Source organism: Micromesistius poutassou (genome assembly GCF_964030765.1).
Source record: "Micromesistius poutassou genome assembly, chromosome: 17".
Taxonomy (NCBI): Eukaryota; Metazoa; Chordata; class Actinopteri; order Gadiformes; family Gadidae; genus Micromesistius; species Micromesistius poutassou.
In genome coordinates, this window is record NC_140287.1 from 16,727,147 (window position 1) to 16,749,646 (window position 22,500).

Consider the following 22,500-nt stretch of genomic DNA (forward strand, 5'->3'; position numbering starts at 1 on the left):
CCCCTTCCATATTTTTGACAATTTAAAAGTTTTTTTTAAATGTTAATTATAAACGCGTCAGTCACCGGGTTGTAGTCACAGTCGACTGTGGGAGTTGTAGTCCAGTCGACTGTGGGAGTTGTAGTCCAGTCGACTGTGGGAGTTGTAGTCCAGCTGACTGTGGGAGTTGTAGTCCAGTTGACTGTGGGAGTTGTAGTCCAGTTGACTGTGGGAGTTGTAGTCCTTACACTCCTACCGCTAAACAGACACGTCTATGTTACTTATAAAGGCCCCCGTCGAGGCTGTAGTCCAGCTGACCCTGGAGTTGTAGTCCAGCCGACCCTGGAGTTGTAGTCCTTGGCCGTGACTCTTAAGACACTAACAACTCAGCCGCCGCGGTTCGTCCCAACCGACGCTAGTATCCGATCCGCCCCCTCCACCCCAACGCTGGATTCAAATCAACCTTTAAAAGGTTCGATTTTTAAACATGGCCGCCACCCGATTCAAAAAAACGAAACTGGGCGTCTCCTACTGGGAGAGAAAACATCGCAGCCATGCTTCCTCCCAGTAGGGGGGGGGGGGCGCACTCATCAGGGGGGGGGGGCGCTCATCTGGGGGGGGCGCTCAGTCAGTTGCCGCTGCTTGCCGTCATTAGCCCCCGTGGCTAGCCGTGGCCGCCACTAGCCCCCGCCGCCGCCGCCGCCGCTGCTGCTAGCCGGCGTCGCTATCCACCATTGCTAGCCCCCCCGTGGCTAGCCGCCGCCGCCGCCGCCCGCCGCCCGCCGCCGCCGCAGCGCTAGAAGCGGGGCTGGTAGAGGCAGACGCGGCCGCTGAGGCAGCCCGAGGCCAGCTGGCAGTGGGTGGGGGAGAACTTGGTGGTGAGCACCACGTCACTGTGGGAGTACACGGAGCGCACCTCTCGCAGCACGGCCGTGCGCACCGGCGCCGCGTCCGACAGCTCGCCGCAGCGGCCGTCGAAGGCCAGCAGGCGCACGCCGTAGCCGTACGGCGAGCAGATGAGCCGGCCGTCGGGGCTGAAGCACAGCTCCTTGATGTAGCCCCGGCCCACGTTGGCCTCCTCGATGTAGTGGGTGAGACGCAGCGAGCAGCGCGGCGAGGCGGGGGGCCGCGGGGCCGGGCCGTCCTGGAACTCGTACACACACGTCCACTGAGGAGGGGGAGGAGGGAGGGAAGGGAGGGAGGGAGAGACGGAGGGAGGGAGAGAGACAGACAGAGAGACAGACAGACAGAGAGACAGAGAGAGAGACAGAGACACAGACAGTTAATGGTGGTGGTGCTGAGGTGGGGGTGGAGGTGGTGCTGAGATGGGGGTGGAGGTGGTTCTGAGGTGGGGGTGGAGGTGGTGGAGGTGGAGGTGAGGTGGGGGTGGAGGTGAGGTTGGGGTGGAGGTGGTGCTGAGGTGGGGGTGGGGGTGAGGTGGAGGTGGTGCTGAGATGGGGGTGGAGGTGGTGGAGGTGGAGGTGAGGTGGGGGTGGAGGTGAGGTGGAGGTGGGGGTGGTGCTGAGGTGGTGCTGAGGTGAGGTGGGGGTGGAGGTGGTGCTGAGGTGGGGGTGGTGCTGAGGTGGGGGTGGTGCTGAGGTGGTGCTGAGGTGGAGGTGGAGGTGGGGGTGGAGGTGGTGCTGAGGTGGGGGTGGTGCTGAGGTGGGGGTGGGGGTGGAGGTGGTGCTGAGGTGGGGGTGGTGCTGAGGTGGGGGTGGTGCTGAGGTGGGGGTGGAGGTGGTGCTGAGGTGGGGGTGGAGGTGGTGCTGAGGTGGGGGTGGTGCTGAGGTTGGGGTGGAGGTGGTGCTGAGGTGGGGGTGGAGGTGGAGGTGGTGCTGAGGTGGGGGTGGAGGTGGAGGTGGGGGTGAGCTCACCTCCTGGTCGTCCATGTTGCTGGAGCAGCGGATGAGGGTGGCCCAGCCCTTGGGGTGCAGCTGCAGGGAGGTGATGCAGTTCCCGCGGTCCTTCTCCCCCGGGATCTCCGGGGTCAGAACCTCCAGGCTGTTCCTGGGAGACAGGCCTGGGGGCAGGAAGTGACATCATGAGAGGGGAGCTGACGTCATGAGAGGGCGGAAGTGACGTCATGAGGGCGGAAGTGACGTCATGAGAGGGGAGCTGACGTCATGAGAGGGGAAGTGACGTCATGAGAGGGTGGAAGTGACATCATGAGAGGGGAGGTGACGTCATGAGAGGGTGGAAGTGACATCATGAGAGGGGAGGTGACGTCATGAGAGGGCGGAAGTGACATCATGAGAGGGTGGAAGTGACATCATGAGAGGGGAGGTGATGTCATGAGAGGGTGGAAGTGACATCATGAGAGGGTGGAAGTGACATCATGAGGGGAAGTGACATCATGAGAGGGGAGGTGACGTCATGAGAGGGCGGAAGTGACATCATGAGAGGGGAGGTGACGTCATGAGAGGGGGGAAGTGACATCATGAGAGGGGAAGTGACATCGTGAGGCCAATAATCAACGTCAATAATCTTGATTATTAATACAAATTCTTATCAGTGATGTTTCTCTGACCTTCTCTGTGGGGGTGGAGCTTGCTGGAGTCGTTGCCGTGGCGAGAAGATCCACTGGCCCTGGAGGCAGACGTCCCTCCATCTGAGAGAGAGAGAGAGAGTGTGAGTGTGAGAGAGAGAGAGAGAGAGAGAGAGAGAGAGAGAGAGCGAGAGAGCGAGAGAGAGAGAGAGAGAGAGAGAAGACTTAGGCTTATGATCAAATAAAAAAACGACCGAATCCACGAGTTCAGAGAGTTCTATCATCTAACTCCCTGCTACGAATGAATGAAACCATGAGTGAGTGAGTGAGCGAGCGAGCGAGCGAGGCGGTGTGGAGTGAACGCGGGGCGTACCGGAGGTGAGGGGCGTGCGGCGGGCTCGCAGCATGCGGTAGCTGCCCACCTCCAGGGACTGCGTGAGGTCCAGCTGGTGCAGCAGCAGCAGGTACCCCGAGGAGGTGGAGATGAGCATCTTGGAGCAGTCAGGGGTCAGACGCATCCGCATGAGGTAGCGCGTGTGGAAGAACTTCTTGTGGGGGCAGCCGTCCTCCGTGAACCTGATGGGGGGGGGGGGGGGGGTCATACCAGGGTTACGTAACGCTAGGGGGGCGTGGCCTGGGCCTTTCCGCCGAGCCTCCATCGGCATTCTGCTTTGATTAAACGGTTACTCAACGATGGAGCCACTGACTTTATGTACATGTCATTAAGGAGCAGGTAGGGGTGAGACAGTACAGAGACAGGTCATTAAGGAGCAGGTAGGGGTTAGACAGTACAGAGACAGGTCATTAAGGAGCAGGTAGGGGTTAGACAGTACAGAGACAGGTCATTAAGGAGCAGGTAGGGGTTAGACAGTACAGAGACAGGTCATTAAGGAGCAGGTAGGGGTTAGACAGTACAGAGACAGGTCATTAAGGAGCAGGTAGGGGTTAGACAGTACAGAGACAAGTCATTAAGGAGCAGGTAGGGGTTAGACAGTACAGAGACAGGTCATTGAGGAGCAGGTAGGGGTTAGACAGTACAGAGACAGACAGGTCATTAAGGAGCAGGTAGGGGTTAGACAGTACAGAGACGGGTCATTAAGGAGCAGGTAGGGGTTAGACAGTACAGAGACGGGTCATTAAGGAGCAGGTAGGGGTTAGACAGTACAGAGACAGGTCATTAAGGAGCAGGTAGGGGTCAGACAGTACAGAGACAGGTCATTAAGGAGCAGGTAGGGGTTAGACAGTACAGAGACAGGTCATTAAGGAGCAGGTAGGGGTTAGACAGTACAGAGACAGACAGGTCATTAAGGAGCAGGTAGGGGTCAGACAGTACAGAGACAGGTCATTAAGGAGCAGGTAGGGGTTAGACAGTACAGAGACGGGTCATTAAGGAGCAGGTAGGGGTTAGACAGTACAGAGACAGGTCATTAAGGAGCAGGTAGGGGTCAGACAGTACAGAGACAGGTCATTAAGGAGCAGGTAGGGGTTAGACAGTACAGAGACAGGTCATTAAGGAGCAGGTAGGGGTTAGACAGCACAGAGACAGGTCATTAAGGAGCAGGTAGGGGTCAGACAGTACAGAGGGGTGCAGACCTGTTGGTGTCCCAGGTGATGACGTTGCCGTCGAAGCCCGAGGTGACGAGCAGCCGCGTGTTGGTGTCGTACTCGATGTTCTTCACCCAGCTGGCGTGGCCGTGCAGCGTGCACACCTTGGCGCTCAGCTTCCTCAGGTCCCACAGAGCGATGGTGGTGTCGTCGGAGCAGGTGGCGAACAGCCGGTTGTCCAGGAACCTGGGACAGGAAGCAGGGAACGGGAAGCGGCTTTCACGTCACATCCCAGTTGTGTAGCCGGGACCGCGGGACGTTGTGTTGTGTTGTGTTGTGTTGTGTTGTTAGGACGGTGTCGTGGTTAGAGTGGGACTCTCAGCCCAAAGGTTGTGGGTTCAAACCCCCAAAGTCGATCCTTCAGCAATACCCTGACCCCTACCTGCTCCTTAATGACCTGTCTCTGTACTGTCTAACCCCTACCTGCTCCTTAATGACCTGTCTCTGTACTGTCTGACCCCTACCTGCTCCTTAATGACCTGTCTCTGTACTGTCTAACCCCTACCTGCTCCTTAATGACCCGTCTCTGTACTGTCTGACCCCTACCTGCTCCTTAATGACCTGTCTCTGTACTGTCTGACCCCTACCTGCTCCTTAATGACCTGTCTCTGTACTGTCTAACCCCTACCTGCTCCTTAATGACCTGTCTCTGTACTGTCTAACCCCTACCTGCTCCTTAATGACCTGTCTCTGTACTGTCTAACCCCTACCTGCTCCTTAATGACCTGTCTCTGTACTGTCTGACCCCTACCTGCTCCTTAATGACCTGTCTCTGTACTGTCTAACCCCTACCTGCTCCTTAATGACCTGTCTCTGTACTGTCTAACCCCTACCTGCTCCTTAATGACCTGTCTCTGTACTGTCTAACCCCTACCTGCTCCTTAATGACCTGTCTCTGTACTGTCTGACCCCTACCTGCTCCTTAATGACCTGTCTCTGTACTGTCTAACCCCTACCTGCTCCTTAATGACCTGTCTCTGTACTGTCTAACCCCTACCTGCTCCTTAATGACCTGTCTCTGTACTGTCTAACCCCTACCTGCTCCTTAATGACCTGTCTCTGTACTGTCTAACCCCTACCTGCTCCTTAATGACCCGTCTCTGTACTGTCTAACCCCTACCTGCTCCTTAATGACCTGTGAGTGTGAAGAGTTTCATGTTTTGTGTTGACAGTCTTGTGATTTCAGTGTTGGCCGTTGCTTCTATAGTGTTGTTCGAATTGTATGATGTGGTGTTGTGTGTTTAATGTCTGCTGTTGTTGTGTACCTGGTGTTGTTCATAGTGTGTGTGGTTGTGTACCTGGTGTTGTTCATAGTGTGTGCGGTTGTGTACCTGGTGTTGTTCATAGTGTGCGGTTGTGTACCTGGTGTTGTTCATAGTGTGTGTGGTTGTGTACCTGGTGTTGTTCATAGTGTGTGTGGTTGTGTACCTGGTGTTGTTCATAGTGTGTGTGGTTGTGTACCTGGCGTTGTTCATAGTGTGTGCGGTTGTGTACCTGGTGTTGTTCATAGTGTGCGGTTGTGTACCTGGTGTTGTTCATAGTGTGTGTGGTTGTGTACCTGGTGTTGTTCATAGTGTGTGCGGTTGTGTACCTGGTGTTGTTCATAGTGTGTGGTTGTGTACCTGGTGTTGCTCATAGTGTGCGGTTGTGTACCTGATGTTGTTCATAGTGTGTGGTTGTGTACCTGGTGTTGTTCATAGTGTGCGGTTGTGTACCTGATGTTGTTCATAGTGTGTGTTGTTGTGTACCTGGTGTTGTTCATAGTGTGTGTTGTTGTGTACCTGGTGTTGTTCATAGTGTGTGTGGTTGTGTACCTGGTGTTGTTCATAGTGTGTGTTGTTGTGTACCTGGTGTTGTTCATAGTGTGTGTTGTTGTGTACCTGGTGTTGTTCATAGTGTGTGCGGTTGTGTACCTGGTGTTGTTCATAGTGTGTGTGGTTGTGTACCTGGTGTTGTTCATAGTGTGTGTGGTTGTGTACCTGGTGTTGTTCATAGTGTGCGGTTGTGTACCTGGTGTTGTTCATAGTGTGTGCGGTTGTGTACCTGGTGTTGTTCATAGTGTGTGCGGTTGTGTACCTGGTGTTGTTCATAGTGTGCGGTTGTGTACCTGGTGTTGTTCATAGTGTGTGCGGTTGTGTACCTGGTGTTGTTCATAGTGTGTGCGGTTGTGTACCTGGTGTTGTTCATAGTGTGTGCGGTTGTGTACCTGGTGTTGTTCATAGTGTGTGGTTGTGTACCTGGTGTTGTTCATAGTGTGTGTGGTTGTGTACCTGGTGTTGTTCATAGTGTGTGCGGTTGTGTACCTGGTGTTGTTCATAGTGTGTGTGGTTGTGTACCTGGTGTTGTTCATAGTGTGTGCGGTTGTGTACCTGGTGTTGTTCATAGTGTGTGTGGTTGTGTACCTGGTGTTGTTCATAGTGTGTACGGTTGTGTACCTGGTGTTGTTCATAGTGTGTGTGGTTGTGTACCTGGTGTTGTTCATAGTGTGTACGGTTGTGTACCTGGTGTTGTTCATAGTGTGTGTGGTTGTGTACCTGGTGTTGTTCATAGTGTGTACGGTTGTGTACCTGGTGTTGTTCATAGTGTGTGCGGTTGTGTACCTGGTGTTGTTCATAGTGTGTGCGGTTGTGTACCTGGTGTTGTTCATAGTGTGCGGTTGTGTACCTGGTGTTGTTCATAGTGTGTGCGGTTGTGTACCTGGTGTTGTTCATAGTGTGTGCGGTTGTGTACCTGGTGTTGTTCATAGTGTGTGCGGTTGTGTACCTGGTGTTGTTCATAGTGTGTGGTTGTGTACCTGGTGTTGTTCATAGTGTGTGTGGTTGTGTACCTGGTGTTGTTCATAGTGTGTGCGGTTGTGTACCTGGTGTTGTTCATAGTGTGTGTGGTTGTGTACCTGGTGTTGTTCATAGTGTGTGCGGTTGTGTACCTGGTGTTGTTCATAGTGTGTGTGGTTGTGTACCTGGTGTTGTTCATAGTGTGTACGGTTGTGTACCTGGTGTTGTTCATAGTGTGTGTGGTTGTGTACCTGGTGTTGTTCATAGTGTGTACGGTTGTGTACCTGGTGTTGTTCATAGTGTGTGTGGTTGTGTACCTGGTGTTGTTCATAGTGTGTACGGTTGTGTACCTGGTGTTGTTCATAGTGTGTGCGGTTGTGTACCTGGTGTTGTTCATAGTGTGTGTGGTTGTGTACCTGATGTTGTTCATAGTGTGTGTGGTTGTGTACCTGGTGTTGTTCATAGTGTGTGGTTGTGTACCTGGTGTTGTTCATAGTGTGTTGTTGTGTACCTGATGTTGTTGACGCAGTCCTCATGTGCCTCCACCAGGGTCTTGATGTGTTTAGATGAGACCGGGTCAAACAGCAGCACTTCCGTCTGCTCACAGGCCACGGTGAGCACAGACCTACAACACACACACACACACACACACACACACACACACACACACACACACTTAAGACGGTGTAACGTTGCCTACATTTACATTACACTGACGCGTCTTGTTTTCTTACAGTACAGTTCGTCTGCATTCGTCTCTTCGACCCAACAAACACATCGACATCGAACTCCATCCCCCTTACCCGTCGGGAGAGTACTCCAGATTGAACACCGCTCCGTGCGTCTGAGTGCTGAGGTTCAGAGAGTCCGCGGCCGGGCTCATCGAGCAGTACAAGTTCGTCATGGCGTTGAAGTTGTCCCTGGCCGGGTCCACAAACAGACCCCGTCTGGTAGTCCTGCGGTTCAGATACAGGAACAGCCCGTTCCCGCTGGGCTGCACCATGGAGGTGCCCACGCCGCTTCCCTCCGCCGCCTTCGGCTCCGGGGTGGCGGTGGCGGTGGCGGCGGCGGACGGGCACCGGGCGTCCGGCGCCCCGGTGGTGGTGGTGGTGGTGCTGGTAGAGGTAGAGGTAGTAGTGGAGGAGGAGGTAGTGGTGGAGGCGTCGAGTTCTCCCGCCGGGGAACTCGCAGCGCTGCGCTCACACACGTCCTCACGAACGCGTCCGGCGCTGCTGTCACCCGCCTCGACCCCCTCATCATCATCATCATCATCATCATCATCATCACCGTCCTCTTCATCGTCATCGGCGCGGTCCTCCCCGTCGGGGTACCCGGCGCGGTGCCCCCGACGGCGGTTCGCGTCGTCCGCGTCCTCCTCCTCCTCCTCCTCCTCCTCCCCGTCGCTCTGGTGGTCTTCTTGCTCGGAGCTCATCGCGGCTCCTCCAGGGTCCAGGGACCCGCTTCGCAGCGTCTCCCTTCAGCAGCTTAAAGCAACAGCGACGCCAGAAGACGCCCGGTGCCGGTGGATCCCGGCCGGCCGCCCACCCACACAGCCCGGTTAGAGGGGAGATCGGGGCCTAACCGCCGGTGTTAGGGGAAGTTTATTGTGTTGACAGACTCGACTCTGGTGGTCTGCTCCGGATCGTATCGTAAACAAATACCGAGCTAAATGACGTGACGAGTTTCCGGTTCCTTGTGTGCGCAAAGGTCAGCGCGCCGGGCGTGCTGCCCCCTGGTGGATAATTGGCGCAAGGTCGAACACTCTGCACAGCGACCCCACCTGCACCGGCAGTTGTTAGAAGTCGATTTATAACATAACGATGGATTTTAAACGTAGGTGTAGCAACGGAGGTTTTTTTCGTCTATTTGTTGATTAAGTAAAAAGTTATTATTATAATATCACTATTTTCTTTAGAATGGCGTAGCTTTAGTTAGGTAAGGCTCGGCATCGGCAAGCTCCGAATCGTGTGACTTCTTTTAGGCCTATGCTTGCATGTTGTTTGTCTGTTCCTATTGGTAAACAATAAATTGTTACAAAAATGCCAGTTCATAACTCCTAATCCTATTTTTCGTCTCTCTTTTCGCCCCTTCGTGAGGTAGCCTACGCACTGTGGTTGGACTTGGCACGCAGCGCGCATGACAAACCAACGCGAGACGCTGTATGCAAATGTTCGCGGGGGCAAGCCGTGACAGGGGGTCCCAATTACTGCCGATCGAGCGGTGTTTACTACGGCTGGAATGTTTTATCGCCCAAGCCTATCTATATAATTACTATGTTCAGGCGGCATCCTGTCGACATACGGGTCGGATGTACACACTCCCCAAAAAGCACCCGTGTAGGCCTATATAATGTTTAAACACCCCGCACACATTGAACTGTGCTAAAGACGCCCTTAGAAGAAACTGAATCGAATTCACAATAAATTATAAACCAATTAATAAACCAATGCACTTTGCCGTGGTCTTTTCAATGGGGTGCACACAGCCGGCAAGCGGCTACAGTAGTGTGTACAGTTGTCCACCGGTCTAGGGTGAGCATATGTGCATTTTATTTGGAAGAAGCTGTGTTTTTCCACAGCTTGGACTGAGAGTTGTCTGCCACCTGATGATGATGATGATGATGATATCTCGGTGATGTTCTGCGTATTTTAGCTGGTCGTGCCTGTGGCATCGTGGAATCCGTTTGTTGTTGTTTCGACGTGGGAAACCCTGTGTTCGGCAGATTATGCAAATATGTTGTAGGGCTATGTCTCAGTAATATTCAGGACTCGGCCCGTTGTCTAAGGTCGCGCCAACTCTGTGAGTGCAATTAAAAATGTGTGTGGGATATCTTCACAACTTTGAAGTCGAACGTGTTCAGTGAGTCATCAGGGCATAGGATGAGCTGTCATTGGTCGGAAGCCGTGGAGACAAAGCGCATAAAAGCAGCCATGTCAGCACTTTCAAGACGTACGTTCGAGACATGCGCATGCGTGTGCATCTCGCGTTTAGGATGTTGGGGTTCGAGACGATGCACACCATGTTTCAACAAGTCAGCCCGTTGATTGATTCACTCTAAACACACACAACCATACCCAACAATACCCACCTAACACACACACACACACACACACACACACACACACACACACACACACACACACACACACACACACACACACACACACACACACACACACACACACACACACACACACACTGTTGGCGACTTTAAAAGATGCGCACACTGTACACACACTGTACAACTCTGGAGCGAGATCCAGAGGAGCACAGCAGCGCAACACCTTCCCCCGCAGAACGAAGCGAGGATGGAAGGATCGCGGGATGCTGCAGCGCCCGTCCGCTCCGGTGGCGCGTTGTGCGCGCTTTTACGCACCGTGGCGCAACCACCCCAACCCAAAAGGACTACTACGCACCGTGGCCAACTCGGCGTGTTCCTTATCCTCATATCGGTGTTTTCACTCATCCCGGTGGGAAAGGTGTCGTCCCATCCTCAGTGTTTGGACTTCCAGCCGCCCTTCAAAACGGCGACGCACCTGGAGTTCTGCACCCAGTATGAACTGCTCGGCTGCTGCGACCAGGACGCGGACAACCTCATCGCGGAGAGATACTGGGATATCATCGATTACCTGGAGGTCCAGGGCTCTGAGCTCTGCAGCGACATGTTGAAGGAGGTCATGTGCCAGGCAAGATGGAACTGACACTCGTCATGTTGTTCGTGTTTTTTTTTCGAGCCCAGGGCTACACTTCGGTTCTTCAAACGCGATGACATACAGCCGCTGAGTCTCTGGGCATCGTCTCAAAGCGTTCCTGTTTCAACGCCAATAGCCTACAACCATAAAACGATGGAGTATATCCGCTATAATTATAAATATAGGCTATGTGAAACAATGGGATTAAAAGTTATTGCCGTGGCCTAATATTCCCTCAGATTATAATTCACTTAATTTCTAGAAGACACGCATTAGAGAATTTCTCGTGTTATGAACATTATAACGAGTCAGAGATAGCTTTTCATCCTCGGTTTAAAAAAACCCCCAAACAACTAGTTAATAAGAATTCTCTTGCTGTGTTACTTGCAGCACCTGATCAACCAGACCATCATTGGGGTTCAAATCTATATCGCATCTTGGTTTAATAGAAATACAACCTATGAGCAGTATCAGATGTATTCATACGTATATGGTGGATATCAAACAAAACTGAAATCAAGACCAGATGAGCCTGGATCTGATATATAGCTCCCCTGTTCCATAGGTTGGTTGCCAACTATAAAATATGATCTTAACATACAGATAAAATCATCACTATAATCAGTTTAAGGTCACATGGCACCTGAATAACCACATGTTTGGCTACTTTTTATAATTATGATTGGGTTTCCAAACTGTATTGAAGGCCAAAGACACTGCAGAGATGATGAAGTGAGTCTCGGGTGGAAGTAGGCTGAGAACTGCTGCTAGACCCATGAGTCACTCAGCCGGGGGAGGACATGTCGGGGGCTATATTACAGGGTGAGACGTGACCTTGATGTCTGGCCCTGCAGCGCATGGCAGGCTATCGTACCTGTGACGTTGTGGTTAGGTCGTTCCCCTGGCGGGATGATGAGACTTGATGAGACTGTGTTTTTTTTGCGGTAAATAAAAACGAACATCACCCGAAATCACCGATGCCTCGTCATTTGTAGATGTAGTCCCTTGTAGCGCCACCTACCGATTACACCGAACAGCCCCCCCTATGCACCACCCAACACCACCTACAATCAGATCTGTCGTGGTCTTCAGGTAACTCTGTGGAACGGGAAGGTTCGGGAAGGTTCTGGAAAGTCCGTTAAGGTTCTGGAAAGTTCGGGAAGGTTCTGGAAAGTTCTTTAAAGTTCTGGAAGGTACTGGAAGGGCCTTGGAAGGTCTAGAAAGTTCTTGAAGGTTCTTGAAGGTTCTGGAAGGTCTGGATGGTTCTGTCCCGGTGGAAGGGTTGCAGGTGTAACTCCCGGTCTCTCTCCCCCAATTCCAGGAGTGCTCCCCCTACGCGGCCCACCTCTACGACGCCGAGGACCCCTACACCCCCGTCCGGGAGGTCCCGGGCCTCTGCCCCGCCTTCTGCTCCCGGTTCCACAGCCTCTGCGGCCACGTGGTCGGCCTGCTGACGGACGACCGCCACCTGCTGGACGCCAGCGCCCGGGGCGCCTCGGCCTTCTGCCGGGCCGCCGGCCTCTCGGACCAGGACTACTGCTACCCCGACGTCCTCCGGCAGGGGGCGCCGGGCGCGGCCCCGGGGCCCGTGGCCGCGGCGGCGGCGGGGGCGGCGGCGCCCGGGTGCCTGCAGCTGTGTCTGGCGGAGACGGCCAACGGGCTGCGGAACCCGGTGCTGATGCTGCACAGCGGCGACGGGACGGGGCGGCTGTTCGTGGCGGAGCAGGTCGGCTTCGTCTGGGTGCTGCTGCCGGACGGCGCCCGCCTGGAGCGGCCCTTCCTGGACCTGAGCGGCGCGGTGCTGACCACGCCCTGGCTGGGCGACGAGCGGGGCTTCCTGGGCATGGCGTTCCACCCGCGTTACCGCGACAACGGGCGGTTCTTCGTCTACTACTCGCTGCAGGCCGACGGCCGGCTGGAGCGCGTGCGCGTCAGCGAGATGAAGGCGTCGGAGCGCGACCAGAACGCCGCCGACCCCGGCTCTGAGAGGTGAGGGGGGGTTCGCCGTCGGGGGGCGCTCTCGTTCCGTCCGTGGCGGAGGCGTTCGGTTTTCTTTATTACTCGTTGATACGTAGCTCTCATCCAAAGAGGAGCTGAATCAAGATACAGGTCGTCAAGGGGCGTCTTGCAGATCAGACTGTAGACATTGGGGTCTCGAACCCAGAACCTTTCGGTTGGGAGTCAAACACCCAGCATGAAGACTTAAAAAGGGAACACTGGTATTATTACATTCAAATATATTTGTAGGTAAATGTTAACCGTCTCAGTTTTGTAACAGATTATTATATATTGGTTATTTGTCCGCGGCTCCAAAAGTTTCGTCCACAGGGGAGTCACTTGCGTGACGTTAGGGAGAACCCTGCAGAATGTGGGGGTGTCTGGGGAGTCGGCCATACAGCAGCTCATTGAAGCCTCTGTCTCCCCAGGGTGATCCTGGAGATCGACGAGCCGGCAGCCAACCACAACGGGGGCCAGATCATGTTCGGTCTGGATGGATTCCTCTACGTCTTCACCGGGGACGGAGGCAGGGCCGGTGATCCGTTCGGGAAGCACGGGAACGCGCAGAACAAGTGAGTCGCAGCCCGGGGTTGGGTGGAACCTTCTGGAGGCTCTGCGGTCATGGTGGTCGACTGACTGATATGAATACTATCTCCTACGGGTTCCCAACAAGAATTACGTGCCGCAAAAACTGAAAACATTGTTAAAAAGTCCTGTGAATGTTTTAAAAAGTTCTGAGGAAGTTTTTGAAAAGTTTTGAGAGCGTTGTTTAGAATGTATTTAGACCGTTTTTGGAAAGTGTTTTAGAAAAGATCTAGAAATGTTCTGAGAATGTTTTTTTTTTATCTGAACGTCTCGCCCTGAACCTTGATTCTCCGTGCCTGGCCCAGGAGCGCTTTATTGGGTAAAGTCCTTCGTATCGACGTGGACGGTACGGACGTCGGTGGGCGGAGCTACCGGGTCCCGCCCGACAACCCCTTCCTGGGCGAGGCTGGCGCCCGTCCAGAGGTGTACGCCTACGGGGTACGCAACATGTGGCGCTGTTCGATGGACCGCGGGGACCCCGCCAGCGGCCACGGCCGCGGACGCATCTTCTGCGGCGACGTGGGCCAGAACCGCTACGAGGAGATCGACCTCATCCAGCGCGGCGCTAACTACGGGTGGCGCGCCAAGGAGGGCTTCGAATGCTACGACCGCGAACTCTGCCACAACCCCTCCCTCAGTGAGTAGCGGGCTTGTGATTGGTCCGTTGGAAGGTTTGAGCGGACCGTCTGATTGGATAGAGGGTAGAGACCATTTTTCTGTGTGTGTCACAAAGCTGTACATTTTCACTCTGTTAAATTTGTAAAAAAAACAACCTTTTATTTGATTTGGTTTTTGCTGCTGTGGCAGTCGAAGTTCCCTAAAAGGATAAATATAATGTTATCAATCGTATCTTATTTTAATGTAAATAATTGTGTCAATGCCTAAAAAATCACCAACCTAACAGACGTAAACAAGGCCATATTTTTTGGTCGTTTGTCCGTTTGGTGCCTGTTGGTGCTGGAGACCGTTTCAAACCTCTGACTCCTCCCTCCCCAGAGGACGTCCTGCCCATATTTGCGTACGACCACAGCGTTGGCAAGTCAGTGACGGGCGGTTACGTGTACCGAGGCTGTGAGTCGCCCAACCTCAACGGCCTCTACCTGTTCGGAGACTACATGAGCGGGTAGGCATGAAGACCACCATCCAGAATGCTCTCTGGAGGTCGACACAATGCACAATATGACAACAATGCCACATCTGGAATTACCGAGTACCGACGTACATGTACCGGGTATCTGTAGGGTATACTGTATGTACCGACGTACATGTACCGGGTATCTGTAGGGTATACTGTATGTACCGACCTACATGTACCGGGTATCTGTAGGGTATACTGTATGTACCGACGATAACGATAACCCAGCGGGTCCCGGGTCCCCCAGGAAGCTGATGGCTCTGGAGGAGGACCGGGCCACGGGCCGCTGGACCCAGAGGAGCGTCTGCATGGGCCACAGAAGCACCTGCTCCTTCCCAGGGCTCATCAACCACCACCACAAGTTCATCATCTCCTTCGCCGAGGACGAAGCCGGTAACCACCTCTTGATTCAAAAATGTACTTATTGCACACGGAAAAAGGAGACATGAAATGGGTTTGGTCGATAACATATCGTAAGTCCAAGTTGAGTGATAAGTTGAGCTAATAATTGGACAGCAGAGCATATGGTGATGTTATGTTAAAAAGTGTCTTTCTATGCTGATGATACTCTACTGTCTACTACAGGGGAGCTGTATTTCCTCGCCACTTCCTACCCCACCACCAATTCTCCGTATGGGGCGGTCTTCAAGTTTGTGGATCCGTCCAGGTGAGGTTTTATCACCGTCCAGGTGAGGTGTCTGGTATCCATACGCCCCCACCAACTGGCCTTGAAAACTCGACAAATCAACCAAAACTGCTATAGGTTTATTCACTTGGGGGTATTTTTATGGATTCTGAATTGTGTCCAGTTCTCAAAGGGCTTCACTGGCCAATTAAATGAAAGCAAACAAGTGTTTATATGGATATGATCAGCAACTTATGTCTTCTTATAAAGTATCAGCCACAAATATGTTTTGGTCACTCAACAGTTATGGTACCAAAGAAATGGAAGAACTTGAACTAACAGTAAAACATGAACTGATCAGGCTTTTTTGTCACTCCTGTTTGATTGGTCATGTCTGCAGGAGAGCTCCGCCTGGGAAGTGCCAACAGAAGCTGCTCCCAGTCAAAGTGAAGGGCAAGAAGATCGCCTTTGTTCCCAAGGAAGGTACGCCTCCCCCACCTCATTACCGGCCACTTGCTTGTTGCTCCAGGCCACTCCGGACACATACCCCGAATGTTCCGGTCCCGATCACCAGAACGGGAATTAGCTTCTAAAAGAGAGCGAACATTTTGGTCTTGATTGAATGCGTGTTCCACTGCAAAACTGTTTAACATTACTCAGGGCCAGCTTCTTTTTTACATCAGACGTAGTTTTAAAAATGCAAGCAGACTATAACGAACGCATTCCAAAGCATTTTAGATACTTTTCCGTAACGCATACAACCCATTAAGTGCGAAAATCGTGCTTTAGGGTTGAACGTGGAGCACCGACAAAACTGACCACTACACATGTGTCTTTTTCAGCAACTCTGTTGGACGCCAGCGTGAAGCCCACACGACCGCTGCCGAAAAAAATTAAATTCCCCACCAAGCCTCCACCTACAAGACCTAATAAACCTGCTTCCACCCCCACCCAGTCCCCGAGCCCTGCCGAGCCCACCTCCACCCCCACCTCCACCCAGTCCCCGAGCCCTGCCGAGCCCACCTCCACCCCCACCCCCACCCAGTCCCCAAGCCCTGCCGAGCCCACCTCCACCCCCACCTCCACCCAGTCCCCAAGCCCTGCCGAGCCCACCTCCACCTCCAGCCAGTCCCCAAGCCCTGCCGAGCCCACCTCCACCCCCACCCAGTCCCCAAGCCCTGCCGAGCCCACCTCCACCCCCACCCCCACCTCCACCCAGTCCCCAAGCCCTGCCGAGCCCACCTCCACCTCCACCCCCACCCAGTCCCCAGCCCTTAGCCCTGCCGAGCCCACCTCCACCCCCACCTCCACCCCCACCCAGTCCCCAAGCCCTGCCGAGCCGACCTCCACCCCCACCTCCACCCAGTCCCCAAGCCCTGCTGAGCCCACCTCCACCTCCACCTCCACCCAGTCCCCAAGCCCTGCCGAGCCCACCTCCACCCCCACCTCCACCCAGTCCCCAAGCCCTGCCGAGCCCACCTCCACCCCCACCCTGTCGCCCTGCCGAGCCCACCTCCACCCCCACCTCCAGCCCAACCAAGTTTCAATCCCTAAACTCCCCCACTGTCGTCATGTGGCCTGTGAGCTCTTCTTTGGTGAGCATACCAACAAAGGGTTCTTTACAGCCAAGAGACAAGTCCAAGAAGGCGACAAAACAGAAAATAAAGAACAGAAAAAGCTCACTGATAAAAAACGGGACAGAACCGACCGGCGACAGAAACATACACAACAAACACAAACACCGAGCCAAAAAGCCAAAGAGGACTCATTTGCAACCAAAGGACAACAAAGTAAAGGATCGGAGTAATCGGAAGGTTTCACACAATCAAGGTGGACATGAGCTCAGAAGGAACTTTGTAAAGCAAAATGTAATCAGAAATTGAGACGCTGGCCAATATGAGCGGGACAACGTTGTTGAGAACTTCAAAACACAGAGGAAAACACCTTAAGTCTGGAAACACCCAATCAGCTTTTCATTAAAACTCCTTTTCCGTTCCAAAATAATCATAGCTTTCGGATATTTCTTTACCTTGACATGCAATCAGTGTTTGCCAACCGTGTTTTCCGGTGAAAACCCAATGTTGCCGTGGGCAACAGCGGATGGAATTCTGTGTAATTACATGTGACCTATTTTGGAACATGCGACCCATTTGGGACGTCATAAAGTCATTGACACTCACTGGTAATCACTGGTCTCTGGGCGTTTGAAGGTGTTTCATTCACAGCCAGGGGATACAAACAGTAGTTGTTAAATTTGGCTTTTTTTTGTGTGTGTGTGTGTGTGTGTGTGTGTGTGTCACAATCACTCAGTAAACACAGTCTAACCCTACCTGCTACATAATAGCTGTGTTCGAAATCGTTCCCTATCACGGATATAGTACACTATATAGGGTGCTCGCCATTTTGTAGTGCTGTTTGAATTCATAGTGGTTGATTTCATTCACTATATAGTGGACTATAAAATACCCAAAATTTGAGTGAAATATACGATGTCCCCTACATGTATACCACAATGCAATGAATTGCATCTGAATCTGAATTCTCGTTTGTTCGTTCCCTATATAGTTCACTATATCATAAACACTATATAGGGAATAGTGAGTGAGGGAATAGGGAACAATTTCGAACACAGCTAGTGACCTGTACCTCACAGTCTAACCCCTACCTGCTCCTTAATGACCTGTCTCTGTACTGTCTAACCCCTACCTGCTCCTTAATGACCTGCCTCTGTACTGTCTAACCCCTACCTGCTCCTTAATGACCTGTTTTTGTACTGTCTAACCCTTACCTGCTCCTTAATGACCTGTCTCTGTACTGTCTAACACCTACCTGCTCCTTAACGACCTGTCTCTGTACTGTCTAACCCCTACCTGCTCCTTAATGACCTGTCTCTGTACTGTCTAACCCCTACCTTCTCCTTAATGACCTGTCTCTGTACTGTCTAACCCTTTACTGCTCCTTAATGACCTGTCTCTGTAGTCACTGTCTAGCTTACATCAAATTCACGGTCATTCACTTCACTTGTCAATTAAAAGAACACATTTCAAGCACAATATACAACCCCTTTAACCCAGCGGTTAACACCTGATAGAAGGAGGTTGCTTGCAACGAAGACGCATTAACTAAATTTGACAAATAAATGTATTAAATGACAATTGAAGAGTGATACAGAAGAACACACCAAAACACAAACACGAGTGAAAAGAAAAGAAAATCGACAAATTAGGATTCCATTTTTGGTTTTAACCCCATCGACATGGGTCCGTTATGTCATCATAACCCCGTGGAAGTAGGCATGGCGCCCCCTAGTGGTGGCGTCCCGCACCCACAGGTGGTATGGGGACCAGCCGAGCTGTTTTCTTTCTAGACTGTTGCCATGGAGATAATTACACCACCGCGGCTCCAGACGGTTGTTTAGCTTTACTGCGGGGCCCCCCAGGGGCCACTCGTTTGAACAAATTGTTGGTGCCTACCTTTTCTCCTTAAATTACCCTTCTTACAAAAGGACCTCTCGCCAAACTGCCACTTTTTAGGTGCCCCGCTGGTTATTAGTTGTGGACGCTTTGCTAGCTTTAGTTTGAAGACTAGCTACTCACTGTATGTATGTAGTCCTATAAATTGCATGGTGTCGTCGATGCTTCAAAAGGTTGGATTGTGCGTTTGTTCGCATTCACCGCCACCACCACCATGTCTCATCTTAGAACTATTCCTCCTTCAAAAGTGAAGAAAATGCAATAACATAAATGTGTGCCCTGGTGACCTCCGTAAGCATCGTTTTGGCGCCACCTAGTGGCTGATCTTGTACACGACATCTCCAACCTGCAACTTGCCCGTCTTCTTGACGATGAAAAGCTGCCCAAACAACGGCGCAGCTGTGTAGATTTTCCTCTCAGATGACTTGCACTGGCGATATCTGGAGGAACAGAGTGATAAATTAAGCCAAATTCGTCTCTCAAATACTCAAATGCAACAGTCAGAATGCAACTGTGTGACTTTCTCTAACATTGATTTTCTTCGATGTTCGAGAAATACATTTGTTGATTTTCCTCTGACAAATGTACTTATTGCGAGTCGATTTGGATAAAAGGTTGGATTCTGTACTTACTACATAATCCCCCGTTGGGTTACTTCATACATTTCAGAGCCTGTACTTCCACTTTTACTCCGGTAAAGAAGTTGAATCAGTACGTCTTCTACCTTTACCGGAGTCTTCTGATAAAGTTAACTTCTACTTGAGTCAAGACGGTGTGTACGTTCGCCCCCCACCCCGCCCCCCCCTGATGTCGGCTCTGTACTCATGTCCGTGACTGGACTGGAGAACGGTGACACCCGGTGGAGGAGGAGGAGAATCGCTGAGGGTCACTCGTACCCATGACGGTACGGGAACAAGTCCAGGGGTAATGGATCAATAAACATAAATAAGATCAAGACCAGGAATAGAAGTGTAATGGGAAAATGCACAATAATAGCATGAAGTCCAAATGAAAACATTTGGTGTGGGTGAAGGGGTAGAACTACTGGTGCTGTTGTGGGGAGTCTGCGGCTAGTAGTAAACGCCGCACTCCGGCTATAGTACTAGCAGCAGCATAAGAAGTGCCACTACACTGCAGCTCACCAAACAAACCACCTACCTACCCCCCCCCGGGCGGCGTGTCCGGATCTCCCGGCCGTCGGCGGAGGCAGGCAGGTGACGTGATGGCGTGGGCTGACCTTCGGAAGGAAACTATTCCTGTCCTTTTTACACGGATGGTGGGCACCGCGGCCCGCACGGACGGCCGGGACAGCAGCTGCCAAAGCCACAGGCAGGCCGTAAGAGGACTGGATGCTCCTTCTGTCGCCGTACTGCGCATACAGAATGCTGCAGGCGCCGGTGGCCGGGCGCCCAGCCACCACCTCGCTGGCTGGCATGGCGGCGATGTTGAGATGGCAGTGAGTTCCTGATAACGAGGCACAACCTGGGAATAAGACACGATGGAGCCGGGAGGAGGAGGAGGAGGAGGAGGAGGAGGAGGTGGTGGTGGTGGTGGTCGGCGAGGAGAGGACAGAAGGAGACGCACGGACAGACGACAGACATTGGTGGCATCACCGTGTTGTGACAAGCGGCAAGAATTGACCTGATACACAGACTCGACCCGCGACCATAACCGTAATGCCGTAATGTTTATGAAGTGTTTTCCCCTCAATGGAGCCGATTTAATTGAACTAGAAATGTACTTCTCTGCTTCTCTTGTTGTTTTTTTATGGCGTCCGTATTTGTCTTTTCTTACACAGGGCCTCTGTCACATCCTACCGTCATGCACGGTTGATAATGTCGTTTAAATCAAACCCAGTGACTGTCTGTCACCAGTCACTGGGTTCGATTTAAAAGTCACGTTTGTCCCGCCCCCTGAAGAGACCGTTTGCTTGTTTATTGTCTTACATTAAAACCCCACCCTGATACTTCAAATTAACTATGACACAATTCCTGATTTGATAGGTCATTTATTCTCTCAGACAAACATTTTACATCACCATAGATACATTCAGTGATAAATTGACCTCGACACATTCAGGATTCAAGTAAGTTGGGCTTCAATGATTAGTCGATGAATCGATTAAAGCTGCATAGGTAAGATTCGAGAGTTGTTAAGAGAGCGAGAGAGAGAGAGAGAGAGCAGAGTAGGGCGGAAGAGAGCAAGATAAAGAAAATCCCTCTATCGGTACTTTTCTCGACCATTGAGAAGTCTTGCATTGATGGACAGGCAAGGCGTATTCCCCCAACTTATCAGGGACGAGATGCCCCCGATTGGTCAGAAATGAGGTGGGAGCTGTCCAAAATGTTATTAGGCCCATACAGAGGCAGGGGCAGTCAATCTAGAACAGATATTCTCACATAACACCTCACGCTAATAGCCGACAGGTGGCTAGGCCATTTCTAAAAAATGACCCTCAAATAAAAGCCCTTAAATCTTACCAACTGCTCCTTTAACCAAGAGACAGAACATCGAATGCAATTCTGCTCATCCTCCTGAATCATTTATCAGGTTAGAATACCCAAACAGCTGCTGCCTAATGCTTCATTAATTCAATGTTACTTTTATCATTATAAAATAATTGTCTTTAGTTTTCCTTGGCTGCTTGTGGGATACAATAGGCCCGAAGCAAACTGACTTGGGTTAGTTGGAGCGCAACCCCTAAGAGTCGCCTGAACTATTTGGTTTAAAAGTCAAACCGTTAATCAGATTAAACAGAACATATCTCGTCCATCACGTTCCCTGCTATGGCCATGAGAGTCTTTACGACTGAGAGCACAACATTCTCCTTTTAGTAAAGTGTACAGAACTCTTCTGGCAGGCGCTCACCAGCATCTGAGCGGCGGCCAAGCGCGTTACGCGACATCCATTAAAAATAGCCGAGAGGGAAAAACGTAGAACTAGATGACGAAGCGACGGACTCATCTAGAGACCCCCCCACGGCAACGCGTTCAGGAGGATCAGCTCGTTTGGTCTGGTCGCCGTGACGCTGGATTAACCTGGATTGTGTCGGAAAGGGGTCAGAGCCATTAGAAGATAACCGACCCGCCGCGCTTTGATCCACATCTGGAGCCGCTCGGAGGATGACTCACGGTCCAGGAAACAAGAGGCTCCGTGGGGGGGGGGGGGGGCTCTGATGGGCGTCAACACGGCGTTGACTCGGGCAGAGCTCCAGGTGGCACACCCGGTTCCGGAGGAGCCCAACGGAACAGACAGCGGTACAAATAGAACCCATCTGTGGTCATCTGCTCGGCCCGGCGGCTCGGGCCAACGACGACAGACAGACGCGGAAGTGAGCGTTTCTGCCGGCAGACCGGCCGCGGTTTGTGGACATGATTCCAAACAGGTCCGTAGGAAAGCTACTGCTGTGAATGGACAGGATCAGCCCTTTGTGAGTTTGTGAGTTTAGGGGGGGGGGGGGGGTACATGGTCTTCTCTGTCCTTACGGTCGTCGGTGTCTGAAAGGACAGTCAGGATGATAAATCAGTTGGAACCGTCTCACCTGCTGTCACTAAAACATCAACATGTCACTGATATGATTCTCCACATACGTTCCTTTAGATTCAGCCGGACAGAGAAAAAGAATCCCGCCATGATGTAAACAAGGCAGTATAGCTCTTTGGTCTTTGTGTCGTAGTTGGATACTGTTGTGTTGTGCGCATCCTCGAGGTGACCGACGCACAATGACACACTCACACTCTCTCACACACACACACACACACACACACACACACACACACACACACACACACTACACACTCACACACTACACACTCTCACACACACACACACACACACACACACACCACTCTCACACACACACACACACACACACACACACACACACACACACACACACACACACACACACAATGAAGAAAGCGCTTTGTCCCCGTTGTTTACATCCTTGGCAGGGGGGCTTCTGCTAAATGCTCTCCTTCGGCCAAATCTGAACAAGGAAGTAATTTCACCAAATGATATTGGTAACGGATGTTTTAGTGCAGCCTGGACAGACGCTTACCACGGTTTGATCACCCAGACCGTTAATGTCCTTCAAACTGCAAATAGCACTTAATCTGCTTTTACTAAATTGAGTTGCTCTTCGCACAC

General features: G+C 52.0%; 3 protein-coding genes across 3 annotated transcripts in view; 2 read left to right on the top strand and 1 right to left on the bottom strand.

Moving 5' to 3' along the window:
• LOC311362338 (putative carboxypeptidase X1) overlaps positions 1 to 310 on the top strand; it is a gene marked incomplete at its 3' end in the record, with an annotated part of 17,308 nt that extends 16,998 nt beyond the window's left edge. Inside the window, exon 11 of the mRNA XM_084482157.1 lies at positions 269 to 310. Within this exon, the coding sequence (XP_084338283.1) occupies positions 269 to 310 (42 nt within the window). The remainder of the gene's footprint in view (positions 1 to 268) is intronic.
• A 376-nt stretch (positions 311 to 686) lies between these two features.
• Positions 687 to 8,475, bottom strand: wdr32 (WD repeat domain 32). Its single transcript, XM_084482421.1, has 7 exons — positions 7,647 to 8,475; positions 7,355 to 7,468; positions 4,058 to 4,255; positions 2,838 to 3,040; positions 2,507 to 2,587; positions 1,854 to 1,999; positions 687 to 1,147 (listed from the first exon to the last, which is right to left on the bottom strand). The coding sequence occupies exons 1-7, from the start codon at positions 8,273 to 8,275 to the stop codon at positions 776 to 778; spliced, it is 1,743 nt and encodes a 580-aa protein (XP_084338547.1). The 5' UTR covers positions 8,276 to 8,475; the 3' UTR covers positions 687 to 775.
• Positions 8,476 to 9,853: 1,378 nt separating this feature from the next.
• LOC311362339 (HHIP-like protein 2) lies at positions 9,854 to 17,004 on the top strand (the record flags this gene model as incomplete). Its single annotated transcript, XM_084482158.1, has 11 exons — positions 9,854 to 9,874; positions 10,323 to 10,529; positions 11,857 to 12,524; positions 12,962 to 13,105; positions 13,424 to 13,755; positions 14,115 to 14,241; positions 14,501 to 14,646; positions 14,839 to 14,920; positions 15,279 to 15,361; positions 15,721 to 16,473; positions 16,976 to 17,004. The coding sequence occupies 11 exons, from the start codon at positions 9,854 to 9,856 to the stop codon at positions 17,002 to 17,004; spliced, it is 2,592 nt and encodes an 863-aa protein (XP_084338284.1).
• Positions 17,005 to 22,500: the final 5,496 nt, after the last annotated feature.

Excerpts from the sequence above, each read along its gene's own strand:
- wdr32 (XM_084482421.1), bottom strand. The coding sequence starts at position 8,275 with ATGAGCTCCGAGCAAGAAGACCACCAGAGCGACGGGGAGGAGGAGGAG. Across the intron at positions 3,041-4,057 it reads ATCACCTGGGACACCAACAG|GTTCACGGAGGACGGCTGCC; the intron begins GTCTGCACCCCT and ends CCCCCCCATCAG. Across the intron at positions 2,000-2,506 it reads GCTCCACCCCCACAGAGAAG|GCCTGTCTCCCAGGAACAGC; the intron begins GTCAGAGAAACA and ends TCCTGCCCCCAG.